Below are 16,565 nucleotides of genomic sequence, written 5' to 3'. Positions count from 1 at the left end.
AACAGGTTTATTTGTTCAAGGGAATAATTAACCTGAGAGGAGCATGGTTTAGAAACCATGAAGGATTGTCGGAGCTTCATAGAGTAATTAAGACAATTTTCAGAAATTTCAGAAAGTTTTCAGATGCTGATAAAAAAAAGTTCATAAAAACATTCAGATTTAATCTTATTCCATGACATTTGTTGTTCAGTGAAGAGTTCTAGTCGAACTAACCAGAGCAGTACAGGAAAAGCTGTACATGTAACTTCAAAATAAGAACTTTTTTTGGTCCGTTATCATGTGCAGTACAGTTTTTATCCTCAAAGCGATCCTTAAAGCTAAAGTTCACTCATGCAGAAAACCAACAGCAGAAAACCTACAGCCATTCCTGAGATTTTGAGATACTCGAGTCAGTAGACATTAAAGCAAAAAATATATGATAAAGTAAATAAACAGATAAATTATTAATAGACATCATCTCCTAAAAATAACGATAGCTATTTAGATTTGGATATCACATACACACAAGGACAATTTAAATGGACAAAAAATACAGTATACATGAAATGAACGGATGTTATAGGCCATAGGCCTTAATGAACAGATGACTTTTCAACATTGATGTAAAAGAGTGGAGTGAGGCGGTAGAGTAGATCTCAGCAGGGAGAGCATTTACAGCTTTAAATTGGTGAAAAATGCATGTGACGTCTACAATACTGATTTTAACGTCATTCATCACCAAAATTGATTACTATGTCATTCATGCCCTAACAGTTCCTGGAAATCAAAAGTGTTGTCAACCAAACTTTTATTTTGAAGGACTCTGAAGAGTGGTACTGGGAGAGGATGTTGGGGAAGTATGTAAAGGTTGAGAATTTGGCAGCGGCGGGTAAGATCTCTGCGGATGACCACCACCATCGCTGATATGACAGACAAACACAGCAGGAAGGGTAGGCTGCCATGCTTATACGATTGCTAAAAATCCTCTAAGTGGCTCCTTCGCTTATGATAACAGATATTATATGATGTGTGCGTTTGAATTAAAAAAAATGAGGCGGCACGGTGGTGCAGTGAACTGTCGCCTGACAGCAATGAGGTTTAGGGTTTGAGCCCCGGCTCGGGCACGGGATCTTTCTGTGTGGAGTCTCCATGTTCTTCCTATCCCTGCGTGGGTTCTCTCCGGGTACTCCAGCTTCCTCCCACTGTCCAAAGACATGCAAATGGAGACTAGGTTAATTGGATACTCTAAATTGACCTTAAGTATGACTGTGAGTGTGAATGGTTGTCTGTCTATATATGTTGGCCCTGCGATGCACTGGCGATCTGTCCAGGGTGAGCCCCGATTTTTGCCCGAAAGCCGCAGGGATAGGTGGAGGTCAACACTCAACAATTTAAGAAGAATCCACCCTTATTTAAACTTAATTTAAAAATCAACACATTTTTACAACTTAAATAAAGCAGGTTTTTGGTTTCCTTTATGTAGTCTTAAATCTTGAATTTAACATCATCATACATCATTTCACTTTACTCTGATTATCACATGACCAGAATGATGGTGGATTTGGTATTTATGTATTAATTATTCTCATATAAGTATGGGGGTATGTTCATCCTCATGTAGCTGTGTATTTGACAACTTCGTCTTGTTTCCAACAGCACAAGGGTTCTCCAGAGGTGCTAAGAGTCTGAAGGGATGTTTGTTGACATGTGAAGAGAACCTCCCAACAGGTGATGTCATGATGGTACCGGTTGTGATGCAACAAAATACACAATGTAAATTAGACCCACATAACCAAGAAAAATTTTACAGCCCCATTAGTAGTTGTCATTTATATTTACAGACATAAAAATGATCTCACACACACACATATATATATAAATGTGTGTGTGTGTGTGTGTGTGTGTGTGTGTGTGTGTGTGTGTGTGTATATATATATATATATATACACACACACACACACACACACATATATGTATATATGTATTTACATATGCCTACATTTGATTTTTGATTTTTAGCTGATGTAGCTTCAAGGGCAAAGACTAGCTTAAGTTTTATACATTTCAAATTTAATAATGTGTGCAGTAAGTGCACTCAATAAATTCTAATTTTATGAGATGAAATAGTCCAAAAATGTTCACCTTCATTGAAAGATTATGGCCTTTGTATGACAGATGTTCTCCCTAATGTATCTCTTCCATGTAGATGCTGTGATTTATCTCACCTGACAATTGAATGTGACCAAACCTTGAAGTGTTAGACTTGAAATTAAAAAGATTGATTTTATTTTATGGAGCGAGTTTTTAATCCAATGTGAAAGTAACTGGAGGAAATTGTTCATCACAGGAAAAGTTCAGCACTCTTGTTGTCTGAGATGAAAGGTGATGGCTGATCCCATCTTTTCGTCTTGGAATTTCATCAAGTTGGAAGAGGAACATTAACATTCAGTGTTTACTGATTTCAGTAGAATCTGCTGGTTAGATTTAGATATGTGTTCTCTTCAAGAGTTGATTTCCACCTGAAAGTGTATTGAGGTCATTCACTATGAAACTTTCCATTGTTGCGGGACAGTTGACTGTGACCCGTCATAAAAGCAGACACGAGACCTGTCAAACATGAATGACCTGAGTCATGTGAGAGAATCTGGGCATTGAACCTGTGACTTCTTCTCAAGTCACTCATTAATCTGATTTATGTCATCAAACTGCAGCTGACAGCGTCTCTTTCACTTAGTTACTGTGCGTGTTATATTTAAATAGAAACTCCATATAAGAGTTTTTGAAACATTCTGATTTTGAGATCGTTGATCACATTTGTACAAAGATATTTACAATTTGTGTTGCATTATCCAAACCATTTACATATTTTCATATTTTTACTCTCCTTTCTTCTGTACAATGTGGTCTAATCATGTCAGTCACAGTTTATTCTCTGGGACCCAGTGTTTACCCTTTTATTTCTTACTTCCCACTCTGCTGTAGCTGCGATAAGTTAGCAGGACTATAAAGGGCAACTGTATTAAAATTCCACTGCAGAAGATCATTTTCTTCTTTGTAAATTCTTGATGTAAAATGTTGTTTTAATGAATCAATCATGTGTGTTTTTGTCACAGCAGTAGAAAGTGCTCAGCTTGATCTTTCCCAGCTAACATTAACAGCAACTCCACCAAGCTAAAAAAAAATACTAAAATACTGAACTAAAGTAGATGCTGCCCTCTCACACCACACCTTTAATTGAAATAAACTGCAGTTTAATAAAGGTGGAAATAATGATCAATCCTTTGAGTTGTAAACTAAAGTGACTTTTTCCATTCTTTTGTAGCTGATAATATTAAGATAAAAAGTAATCAAAAGAGTAAATTCCTTTGTGAAATGAAAACATAATGAAGCGCCATTTAAATATCTGTTATGTAGTTCTGCAGTTCCAGAAGGTACTAAAACCACTACCAATATTTGTCTTGTATTTTTATCAGTCCCAATAATAATCACTGCTCAGCATTAGTCCTGGTTCTGTGTAATAAATGTGGTGTGTGTCATTTTCAGCTCTGCCACTGCTGCTGGATGTGGTCCAAGGTCCTGAGCGACTTCCTGCAGAGGAGGAGCTGCAGGAAACATTGAGAGGGAAACTGCGCCTTCTGCAGGCTGACAGCACCAAGGTCAACACTCTCTTCATGGTACAGCACAAACACACACACATGCACACCTCTAATGCTCTGGAGTTTAAGGTTTTGAGGCCCAAGGTTCTGCGGTCTGAGGTGACAGACAGGATTTAGGATAGCTTTGATGTTGTCCCTCTGCAGTTATCATAGCGATCAAAGATAAAAGTCAGAATATCATGAAGGTTTGGTGATGTCACATTACCAATGGCCCTGCATCTCAAACACTGAGTACTGCAATAGTGTGTCTAAATGCACAACTCCAATGAGTATTTGTCCATCACTTGACATTCGTTTGTGATTGTGTAGAAACACCAGCATCCATATGTACGTTATAAAAGTTTTATTCAGTGCCAAATCATAATTCAGAGTTTTGTACTCATTTTGGAGATGAAACTTGACAACATATTTGTTGAATCTTTGATTGATGAGCAAACTAACAAGGTTTGCTCATCAATCAAAGATTCAACAAATATGTTGTATATGTTGTCAACCTAAACTTTGTTTTCTATCTTCAGGAGTTGTCTGCTCATTTTGTCTCCATCAGCAGTGAAGATAAAGTGATATTTGTAACATTCAAAACATTTGAGGAATTATGGAAATTCACAACCTATCACATACATGGTATGTTTGCAATATACAGTAACATAACAGTGAGATTTAGAACTGATACGAATTTGCACCAGAATGATTCCATGATGCTGGTTATGATGACCACAATAACGATTCTGTCAGTTGTTCTACTGCTTCTAATGTCCCTCTAACTGCTGCTACAGCTGGAACAAATATGTTCAATAATGTCTGACAATATACACCACTCAAAAACAGGATAGTGTGTGGGCCTCTTTGTGAAAAATGTCCTCCCATTTCTTAGCTGGTCAGTCAGTACCAACTAGTTGCAGTTCATCATGACCTCATCCTCCTCATCTTCCTCATCCTCCTCTCCTTCAGGTTTCCTGGGTCACTGCATGGAGAATCTGTTAGACCAAAAATTGTGGCTCATGTCCCTGGGGAAAGATGTCAGTATTGAAGTGTCGATACAGGAGGACACTCTTAACCTTTTCAGCAGAAGTGTCCTCATGCATGAGGGTAGGTGATGAATGACATGGACTCTGTTGGTGTCAACATTGTTTTCAATCCCTCTTTTTCATGAAATATCCTCAGGTTCATTGTTTGCTAGTTGCAATGCCAACCAGATGTTCCACAGCTCCACCTCTGGCGGAGATTTATACCTAGAGCAGGGAGACATAGCTCTGTTTGAGCCTCCCTTCCTTGGATCAGGCTGGACCGTCCTCTGCCTGGGTAATGGAGCTCAAGGAACTGCACCAAAACCCTCTCTGGAGCCTGTTGACCCATTTCATCAGTAAGTCCTATCCACATGTGGATTTACTGTTACCAAGGAAATGTAGGACAGAGTTGTCATTCTCTGTGGTTATAAAATGCAATCTGGCCATAGGTGGTTTCTCAAATCCTGCCCAGAAAGCATCTTGATTGGTGATGGCAAACCTGCCTATGACTTCCCTCTGAAGTTTGGTAAGTAAATTTTGTGTGAAATAATTGAAATGAAAATGAAATAATTTGTCAGACACAAGAAACAGTCTGGAGACTCAGAGATGGCTTACACTGGACACTTAACTGGACGTCCACCACGGATGTTCTGTGAGATGAGGTTGAGCCAGGTCCCCTAGAACATCTGAGTTTCCCCCTCGTAAACCATCATCCTAGTAATATTGGGCACTACCAGTAATACTTCATTGGAAAATCCTGCACAAATGTGACCTTTCACATCATGTAAACATAGCTATGCATTTAGACAATGCTGATGCTGTCTGTGTTCGTGTTCTAACAACAAAATTAAAATCATGAAAGAATTATGAAAGGCACCACAGATTCACTCCCAGACCCAGGTCAAGGCCCAGGGGTCCAATCACCTCTTTACCTTACAGACGAAGTACAGGGATATGGCCTGAGAAAGTTAAAACAGATGAAATTCCTGATCAGATATCAATGAAGAGGAGACATATGTTGGTAACAGTGTTGATCTTTGCAGCTAGTTGAGATTTAGTAACAGTCTTTACAGGAAATTGCCTAGTTTATCAGACAGTTTGGTATGACCTGTACAACATGGAATATTTAGTTTGATCATGAAGCTACACTAAGATCCCTCACATGTTGTCAGATTAGTGCGGGCAATTTGTCCTTGTGTATAAAACAAAGGGAGATGTTACTATAAATTTAATCCAGAAGGCTCTTGGACCTTTATTATTCACTAGTAATTGTCCAAAGGGGAAGAAAACAGAAAGGCAAAACAATATATGAGTGGAGAGAGATATTTAGGGAATCTACTGCTACACTAATGCAAATTAGGATACCAGTGTTACCAGTACTGCAACACAGAAACCCTGCTGGCTCCTTAAATTTACCTCAAGTAGACCTGTACTGTATCTCCTCCTTTTATTTTGAATCTCTGATTTCTCACCCCTGCCATTTCAGTCCATCTAGTTTTATTAATAAGGATATTTTTAGAATTCATCATTCTTGCCTTGGCCATGGAAAATAACAAAGTTGACAAATATTTTTTGTCATATTTTTCATGACTAAGTACAACTGTGGTAAATCATCATCTGTAAAGATAGAGTATTTTTACAGCTCAGAGTAGTATCACTGTCCTGTTCATGAATACGTTAGAATAGAAATACTCCATATAAGTTCAAGTTAAATAGGTTATATCTAATTCTTTTTTTCCTTTATGCCTCATCTTTCTCTGCTCTTCTCAGCCAGAGGGGCGTGTGTGGCCACAGCCAAGTATGATGCTGACAGCCCAGATGAGCTGAGCATGGCAATGGGGGATCGCATCATCATACTCGGACTACTAGTGTCTTGTTTTGATTGGTTCATGGGCTTGAAGGAGGTAACTGGAGAAGTGGGTCTTGTCAGGACTAAACTGGTGAAACCCTTCACTGACGTTTACCTGTGAGTTTATCACTACCATTTACTATGTTACTGGTTTTACAAAGTAGACTCTAAGGGAATGTTTCAATGTCCCACTAAAAAATTCCCTCCCTAAAAATAGCTATATTGCCATGTAAAATGCATTGTTGAACATTTATGTGTGTATAATTACTGTTTGAGTTAGATTTGTTCAATCCTTAACTGCTATATGTTGTTCTGTCGCTCTTCTAGCTCAACAGATATTGTTTTGGAAGGAGAGGGAGATTTGTTGTGCAGTCTTCAAGAGGATCAAGTAGTTGAGGACTTAACTGCCTTGTTGAAAAAGAAATCTCTAAATGATACAGGCCATAACTACAAACTAGGTAAGACTTATAGGCTACAAAGTTTATAGATCATAAAAGATCAATGAAAGAAATTGTTTTAGCCTCTTGCAAGCACAAGAGGACATAGACAAATGGATCATCTGAACCAACTACCCCCCCAAAAAACAGCTCTAATCTTTGCATCCTCTGATTCTTGTATTTACTCGAACTTGCACAGAAATGATGTTGCTATTAACTGCTGACCTACATTGCTTCTGCACTCCTGGTTGCACCAATACAAACAGGAAAATGTGCGTGAATATTGGAAGTTCTTGAGGAAACAGTTTATTGACCACAATAATCAATTGAAAAACTGTCTCACATTTTTCACCATAGAAGTTTTGCAGTGAATCTTTCTTGTAAACAAACCTAGGCCTGGGCAATATGGACTAAAAATAAAATGTCTGAAATTTTTTCACAAAAAATTTGATTTACAATTTTTTTCAGATTTTTTTTCCTTTGGGTAAATGATTCCACCACAGTAGGCTGTTTTTGAGTGGGATTTTGTTGGTTATAGCGATCCTGTTCCCTTCGCAAAGAGCGGCATTTCTCCCACTAGGCTGGATACCTCTGATTTAGATGCTGAAATAAGTTCATTTGTGCTGCTGCCTTTTGTTGCAACGGGCTTCAGACAAACTTTGCAGTGTGCAGTCACTTGTTCAGCATCTGTCGCCGAAAACCCAAACCAGTTTCAAACCACTGACGATACTACTCCTTACTTAGAAACAAACTCCTCTCTCTCGTTAGCCATGTTGCTGCTATGCATGCGCAGGAAACAAGGGGGAGGTGTGACGGGGAAAGCTATAAAAACTCCTGTGGGACAAAAATTGTGCCATAGCAAGAGGAGTAAAAACTTGAATTTTTATTTTTTAAATTTTCTGCAACAAAAAAACTCAAATTAATCGCTAAAATAGATCAATCGGTCAGGCCTATATAAACCTAAAGACTGCATTCAACAACTAAGTGAGTGTGTCAGTGACTCGCGCAGAACTATTCTAGAGTTCTGATGTTTTCTAATGCATTTTCTTCAATCCCAGATATTATTAACTGTCCAGACTCTGAAGATAGAATGCCAAGTAAGTCCTGCTGCCTCGTTTTAACATATCTGTACAAGGTCAAAGCCAAAAACCTCATTTCGGTATCTCCTGTGTCTTTTACAGACAGTTCTACAAGTAAAGTAGATACTCATCAGTCTGATTTGAAGAAAAATATCCAGAGGATTCTTGACCAAGGGCAGAATATATCTTCAGACTTGACCGCTGTGAGGAATGGGATTCTTGAGTACTTCAGTGGACCTGCTGAGCCCCACCACGCCAGTTCTCTCTGTTTCACTGTTCAGCCAGTAGTAGAAGGACAGGACAACACAGACAACTTCATTTTGCTCCTGACATTTTTGGAAGGACAAGATTACAGAGAAGAGTATGGCATCCTCTATGGACTGACTCCTGATCTGATCTCCTCTACCTTCTGTGGCCAAGCTGATGAGGATGAGCTCAGTGCTTTTCTAAGTGCCGCTAGGGAAACCGCCAGGAAGAGGCGGCTCTTTTGGTCACAAGCTCGTCTGTGCTTCCTGTTGGGTAAACTCTGTGCTGGGAGGTCCAAGTTCAGCCAGGCCCGGGTTTACTTTGAGGAGGCCCTCACTGTGCCACGTGAAGGTTTTACAGACCTCAAGCTGTTGGCCAGCATCTATTCCAACCTGGCTGCCATATATCTTCTACAGAAAAATACAGAGAGCTTCTTTAATTCGATGGAGAGGCTTGTTGCCTTGTTGATGGGGACTCCATACTGCCTGGAGTGTTTAAAGGACAACACTGTACTCAAATACATCCTCAAGAAAGCTATTCTGTCTCACAACAAAATGGCGGAGGCCCGGGCTTGTTATCTTCTGGCAAAACACCATTGGAAACTTGCAGAGGCCACCCAGGTTGTTCCATATCTTGAAAGACTTCTAGCTCTTTGTGCTGCATCCGAGACAATCTGGAGCATCTCTCCAAGCCAAGGATACCTGAACCTGGGAAGGCTCTATAGTGAAGCATGCCTTCCCCACCTCAGTGTCAGCTCCGCTAGGAAAGCCTCTCTTTATCCCTCAGTGACACTGAGCCACTGCCTCAGCAGCATGGTCTTAGTCATGGACAATGTCCAAAGGTTATATGGCTTCATAGAACAGGAGGCATCTCTGCCAGTTCCTGTGATACCATATTTACACCGATGTCTGTCTTTGACGAAGGACCAAGAAGGGCACAGTTACCATGCGTTGACCCATCAGCTTACTATATGTCTCTGCCAGCTGTTTTGTGAGAACAACATGGTTGATCAAGCCATCCACTACATGCACTCGCTTATCAACAATAATCCCCCTTCACAACAGCCTCTTGACTCTGCCATGGATTTCAAAAGCACCCTCATCTGGCTGGCATGGCTTCATGTTGAAAACAAGGAGCCAGATGTTGCTCTAGATATCATGGACTCGGTCCTCGCTGCCATACCTGAGCACTGCTCCACCACACATGAAGGTCTTTTGCTTTAGAGGCTTTATGCAGTTACATCTTCATCATCAAGAAGATAGAAATCAGGGTCTTTTGTCATGGGTTTGCCCATCATAATACAAGACTTTTAAGGTCTTAATTAAGGTAGCGACCAGGACTTTTTTACTGGTTATATAGGTTATGTTTTTCTGGTTATGGATGTCAATTTAATACTGATGCCTTTATATGACCAGCACTGGATAGCCAGGACATTATCAAGTGGATTCACTATGACTTATGTACTTTAGACAGTCACAAATAAGATATATAATCAAGTGTCCTTGTCCAGCCCAGAAGATTAAGATCTTAAGAACAGATATGGTGGTGCTCAGAAGAAAGAGTCTTTATCATGCTGCTGCTGTTTTTGGCCAGAGGAGTCACCAAAGTCAGCACTGCAGTCATAGTTGCTCTTTGTTGCATAATTGCTCTAGAAATTACAGAGCTCATACAGTTGCTGCTTGACACAGGGTTCAGGTTCATTCAGTTTGGATGTCGCCTCAAAAGAAGTAGTCTGGGCTGGCATTAGGCCTGTCATGATAAGTGTATTTTTATTATCACAACACAATCTTTTGCCACTGTTATAATGAGAATATAACTATGCAAGAGCACACTTTATCTAAACACTTGAACTGCACGGTCCATTCAATAGATATTTACGGTTTCTGTCTTACCTTTTACCTCTGACTGGCACGTCTTAGAAGTCTCTCAATACACTTGTAAGTCCATTCATTTCTGATGGAAGCAGTGGATCTGACATCATAGCTTTATCCAGGAGTGAAGAAGAAGCCACTGTGGATGGTTTTATCCACTGGGTATTTGTTGGCCCTACTTTTCTGTTAGAAACTCTGGTCAGGATTGAGGCTTTTGGCTACGTGTAGGACAGAACACAATTTATAAATTATTTGGTGCTAATCAAGTTAGAAATTCTATCACCAAATGAGCTAATTTATCAACTTAAACTCAGAAGCCATTGTAACTTTCAAAGGTGAGTTCGTAGATTTATTCACATATAGGCTTTTCTTGGGGTGGGAGAGTCTGTAAGTGTCCCTCTTTGAGTTCATCAAAGTCAGGAAGTTGTTGAAAAGAGAACTTAAAAATATAAAATTTAATGTCCTTTATTTGCTACCAATACCAAAGGACTTTTGGGATTTACCTGACCCAAGATGTAAAAATAACTCCACGGTTCCAGTTAAAACTATTTAGAATGTGAGTAAATGCCTCTCCATACTGATTACAGAGTTCAATGTCATTCTAAGGTGTGGTCCTCAACATGCGTGGTGTGGCTCTGCGGTGCATGGGTGACCTGCGGAGGGCAGCAGAGAGTTACCAAGCAGCTGCTGATATTTGCCAAGAATATGAAGACATGTCAAACTGGGCTGTAGTTCAGGCTAACCTAGGTAAACATTAAGGAAAAGAACACTATTTTTTACCATGTATGACTGGGCTCAAACTTCTTCCTTCTCCTGAAGGGCTGCTGTGTCTGAGAGCTGGAGCCACAGCACTAGCCCAGCGACACCTGATTGCATCAGTGCAGCAGTTCTCTAACCTAGGGGAAGAAGGCCACAATTCCAACTTCATCATGGTACTTCTGGAGCTAGGACAGCAATACATGAAGCAGCAGCAGCTGGAATATGGCAGAGGATGTTTCGAGTGGGCTCTGCTGCTGGCCATCTACTCCAACCTAACACAGTGTAATCATACACTTCACATTTGTTCTCTTTTGTGTTGTGTGAACATTGTTTTATTTAAAATTGTTTAAAATGACCAGAATAATTAAAAAAAAAAGAAAAAAGCAGATGAGAATCTTAAGACAGTATACTGTACAGTACAGGTACATTGGAATTATTGTGTGTTTCCCTGAGTCAGCTTTGAAACATAAACAAAAAGTGCAAAGTATAGTTCACATCCACAAATACAATAAAAGATAATTGTTAAATCACATGGTTTTGATCTCACAATCACAACACTCGCATGTTCATGTCACAGTTTGATATTGTGGTCACCTTGCATAGGAATTCTAAAATTAAAATCGCTAATATGTGCTACTGTAAGGAAAACAGTAACTATTGCTATCATAGACCTCACTTTCTTTACCCAATGCTGGCAGGAGCGAAAGTGTTAGAAGAAATCAATAATCAATGTCAGTTTCCTTTTAAAGATATTTGTCTGGATAGTGTTCCAAGGCATGTTTTGTGTTTATCCATTAGAATTGTTTAATTATTCTGTCATGGATGATAGAGATCTTCCCTAACTAAAATACATTCACATCATATAACAGTATTGAAAATTCATCCAACCCATATTCTTCTTAAGACATTTCTGAGTCTGGGCAATGTATCAACCTAGTAAGCTTAGTATAAAATGGGAATGATGTGGAATTATTTAGACTCTGGATCATTGGCAGGCCAGCTGAGTGCCACCAGATGTCTTTGCCAGCTTTATGGATGTGAGAGTCTTGACCAGGCACAGTGTCTCATCTACCGCCAGTACCAGATCCAGCTGCTCCAGCGTTCAGGGGACAGAGAACAGGAAGGTGACACCCTGGAAACTGTCAGCCAGCTCTACCTAACTCTAGCCACACACAGGTGTGTCCAAATTTTGATTTAAAGATCAGAGGGGCTGCTCAAGTCCACTGAAATGTGTCCATGTGTGCAGTAATGTATCTACACCAAATATTGTTGGACACTGTTTGATTTCTCAATTTTGAAATATGGTTTAGATTAATAAGTGAAAGATGTGATGTTTTCTGTTTTTTGTTTCATTTCTGTCTATCCAATCACTGATTTAAAAATATCCATATGATACTTTAAATAAATTGGCTGTAAAGGAGGATTTTGTAGGTTTAAGTCATCAATGAAGCCTTATGCAGAAATGCACACAGTGAGTGGAGATGCTCTTTTCGTTTCTGCTGCAGGTGATCACTGCAAATGTTTACTACATATGATTATAAAATTGTTACATGTTTTAATTTTCAACATGTTAGACTCATGGTAAACTTTGATAATTGAAAACTGAAATGATATGTTTGATATCTAGAATTAAGATACCTGTCAGTCATAGAGATGACAATCATTTCTTTCAGTAATATCTGTGGATAAATATGAGAAACCAGGAGGATGAGCTCGTGCAAATACATTCAGTGTGACACCATTTTCATTCATTCATATGACTGAAAGCTTTTATTTCATGTTCAACCTCGGTATTGAAGTTATATTTTTCCCACAAACAAGGCAAAGTATCTAAGGAGCATGTTCTGAAGAACATTGTAGTTTTGCATTTAGGTCAAGTAGAATTTGATGGGAATAGGAATACTCCAAACAGAAACATTTAGAATTTACATGTGTCTTAGATCATGTGGAAAATCTGCCTGAAGGACTAAGTATTCAGGGTCTAAAAGTTTTCTGTCATGTGGTATCAGTCCAACATGGAGCCATGACATCTCTGTATACTTTCAGGGCATATCGAGCAGCTTTGGATCACACCAAGAGCAGTCTGGGTATCTTCATTGACCTGGGCTTCAGGGAGAAGGAGGCATATGGCTGGCTGCAGGCTGGAAAAATCTACCACCTGCTTGGCCAGACAGAGCTGGTGGATCTCTACCTGCAGGTCTGATAATTCTGTAGTGTAACATCACTCATATCTGACAGCTTCATCGTCAACAGTTGAGCATGGTATACTCTCATAAAAGCTTGTACTAACTTTCCTTTGGAAGATGCCTATGTAACATTTCACTGTGGTGTGTTTTAAAGTTGTTTTCAATTTTACTTGGAATTAAATTCATGACAATTTTGTTCACAATAACCAAACATCAAAAAACATGTTACTTTGGTTAACAGACATTTTTCCCAAAATAAATGTACCCTTATGAAAAGCAGCTGTACGCTGCCTTGAGCTCTGTGGCTCTGACCCAAAACTCCTGCTGTAACCAGGTAGTTAGGGCAAGGATTCTCAAGATGTAGGGCGAGTGCAATGAAGTGATAACTGGACCATGCTCTCTCTCAAAATTGGGCTTTGTTACTTGCGAAATAATGGAGAGTTGTCCCTCTCCATGAATCCAGTATGAGTTTCCAGAATTCACAACTTTATCTTTGTCTGACCCAAGATATTTTTTGCTCCAGTCTCTTTAGAGACCTCTATTTAAACTCAACACAGGACTTTATATTTGCACTAATTCTGTGGCGTCCTCTCATGGCAGTTGTGTTTGTCATGTCATTATCAGGTAGCTCAGGAAGTGGCTCTTAACACAGGAGACACCTGCTTCGTCCTGAAGCTCCTGGAAGCTGCAGGAGACATTTTTTTTAATAGTTGCCAGGGCCGGGAGAAAGCCATCACCTTATACAGGGTGAGTACAGATTCATCTTAACATGTTAGATAAGCAGAGGTCATGAGTCCAGGGCCTCATAACTGCAAAGTCTCAATGTTAACTTGACTCTGATGCAAATCACTCACCTTCTTTTTATAGTTTTGATGTCTTTGTGTTATTTAGGTTGTCATGCTGCACTAAGCTCAATACCAGTAATAAAACCTATCTATCTGTGTGCAGGATCAAGCTTTACCCATCGCTGTGACGAGTGGCAGTGTGCGGACCAGACTCAGGTTGTCTAACAAACTGACTGAACTGATGCTGAGTCTCAAACTCTACCAGGAAGCTGTGGAGTTTGCTCAGACTGTTGTAGACATCAGTATCTCTCTAGGTAGGAAGCATATCAGTTTTATGAAACTTCACACTTCACAGTGAGCCTCCACCCCTCAACCACTCTCCAATTATTCATCATAGATAAACAATATTAGGTCTTTCTTTCTCTTAGTTGAGCAGCTGGTTCTGTCATGAATCATCATATGTTACTGTCTGCTGTTGTTGTCTTATCCGCTCTTTCCAACTCTGATGACAACTTTGAGGGTCCTGCTAATTGAATCAACTGACAGAGACACAATCCCTATTCTGGTCAAGAAACCATTATCAGTAGACAGTAAGTGAGAGAACATGCCGCTACTTTAAAGAAGTATTTAGAAAAGGTGGTCTTTGCCTGAACTAAGCGGTCTTTGCTTTCAGAAGTTGCAATATCTTTGAGATTGATGCCCTGACATAACTTCTGTTAATAGAGAGCAAACTGACTTGACTGTGAATCCCAGTTCCTAACCATTCCTGGATTCCTAACCATTTACCTAAAAAAAAAAGAGCAGTGTCCTACTTTTTAAACATACTAACTTTGAGGGAAAGCTTCATTTGGTCTCTTCTAGTCTCTCAAGCAGACTGAAACCAATCTCTGTTTCTGGACTCTGTGTTGCTCCGAGAGCTGAGATCCCCACTTGTTAGCTTAGCACAATATATGGTAGTGGCTGAGAAGTGTGGCAGTGTTCATTAGAGACTTGTATTAACAATAGTTTAAGATTCATCAGTGAAACCACATAAGTTTCAATGAATGTGTGTTTACATACAGGTGATTGCCTAAATGAACGAGTGGCCTACCACCGCATGGCGTCTCTGTACCACTGTCTGCACCAGTACGAACTGGCTGAACACTACTACTTGAAGACCTTGACACTCTGTCCAACACCTCTGCAGTTTGATGAGGAAGCACTCTACTATGCCAGGGTTTACCAGACACTGGGAGACATCATTTTCAATGATCTGAAGGTAAGGGTTGTGATTAAAATTCATATAAAGGTAAAGGCTATTCAGATAAAAGAAATGGGACTCATGTTTAAGTAACTGTGACTCTGGAACTATGGAATTTTCTATCATTACATGGTGTGTTACTGTATCTTTCAACAAGGTTCAACAGTATTTGCTTCCAGCACAAAGATGTGACTAAACAGCAGCTTTTTGACAATGTCTCCAGGACCCATTTGACGCTGCAGGCTACTACCACCTTGCACTGGCAGCAGCCATGGATGTGGGTAACAAGAAGACACAGCTGCACCTGTGCACCCGTCTTGCTACCATCTACCACAACTTCCTAAAGGACCGAGAACTCTCTCTGTTTTTCTACAAGAAGGCAAGAGATCTTGCTGCAGAACTCAACATGAGGAGGAACAATATCTCATCATAGAGATCAATCCACAGGGACCACAGGAAAATAGGATAGACCTTATTACAAGTACAATTAAACTTACTAGATGAATGAAAATTACCACTTTCAGCAAAAAAACAGACAAATCAACAAAATCAAAAGTTGTTATCACATATTCTACTGTTGGGAATGTTACACAATAGGAAAAGTTTACTTAGAGAAAGTGGATTAAACTTCATTGTCTACTTGTCTCAACTCACTGAAAGTGAATACATTCAGCAATAAATATAATTTGGCAAAAAAGAAAAGAAGTCTTTAATAAAGGTGATAATAGACCCTCAGTTGTCACCTGCCACTATCTTTTTGTGACAAACAATAACAGACAAGTGACAAACAATAACAGAACAAATTATGGAAGCTTGATGATGCCCCCTCTCCAGAAAGATTGGGTCCAGACCACCAAGTGGGTTTCAGATTTTATTTTGGTTACCAAATAAGCCGCATGAGGCAGCTTGCTGATTTGAATTCAGAAAACCAACAGATTCTGCAGACAGCCATGAGAAGTTGATGCTCAGGGTGAACAAATACTTTGGATGGTATAAAAACATTTTACGATGAGACTTCTCTGTGGACAAGTAGAAGCAAGGCCCAGTTAGCATCATATGAGGGAAAAATCTGATTTCCATCCATTTTCTTCCACTTATCCTGTTAAGGGTTGCAGGGGGGCTGGAGTCCATCCCAGCGGCTTTTGGGTGAGACGCGGAGTACATCCTGGACAGGTCACCAGTCCATCGCAGGGCCAGAGCATATAGACAAACAACCATTCACAATCACAGCCACTCCTACGGTCAATTTGGAGTATTCAATTAGCCTAGTTCTCATTTGCATGTCTTTGGACTGTGGGAGGAAGCCAGAGTACCAGAGAGAACCCACACAGGCACAGGGAGAACATGCAAACTCCACACAGAAAGATCCCGTGCCCAAGCCGGGACTCTAAACCAGAACCTGCTTGCTGTGAGCTGACAGTGCTAAACACTGCAGATACCGTGCCACCCAATATCTGATTTATGATGCACA

At 39.8% G+C, this 16,565-nt stretch overlaps 1 protein-coding gene across 1 annotated transcript; it reads left to right on the top strand.

The window, feature by feature from the left end:
- The first annotated feature begins 196 nt into the window (after positions 1-196).
- On the top strand, positions 197-16,172 carry sh3tc1 (SH3 domain and tetratricopeptide repeats 1). Its single transcript, XM_086197752.1, has 19 exons — positions 197-929; positions 1,636-1,707; positions 3,523-3,653; positions 4,154-4,259; positions 4,587-4,724; positions 4,800-4,998; positions 5,092-5,168; positions 6,413-6,608; positions 6,819-6,949; positions 7,987-8,025; positions 8,110-9,462; positions 10,731-10,871; positions 10,944-11,165; positions 11,879-12,059; positions 12,930-13,080; positions 13,694-13,816; positions 14,018-14,168; positions 14,916-15,112; positions 15,318-16,172. The coding sequence occupies exons 1-19, from the start codon at positions 884-886 to the stop codon at positions 15,525-15,527; spliced, it is 3,864 nt and encodes a 1,287-aa protein (XP_086053878.1). The 5' UTR covers positions 197-883; the 3' UTR covers positions 15,528-16,172.
- Positions 16,173-16,565: the final 393 nt, after the last annotated feature.

This window comes from Aulostomus chinensis, chromosome 24, assembly GCF_037954235.1.
Source record: "Aulostomus chinensis isolate RoL2024-O1b breed Wild chromosome 24, RoL_Achi_v1.0, whole genome shotgun sequence".
Classification (NCBI taxonomy): Eukaryota; Metazoa; Chordata; class Actinopteri; order Syngnathiformes; family Aulostomidae; genus Aulostomus; species Aulostomus chinensis.
Note: the sequence above shows the minus strand (reverse complement) of the source record. Positions and strands in the feature narration are given on the sequence as shown.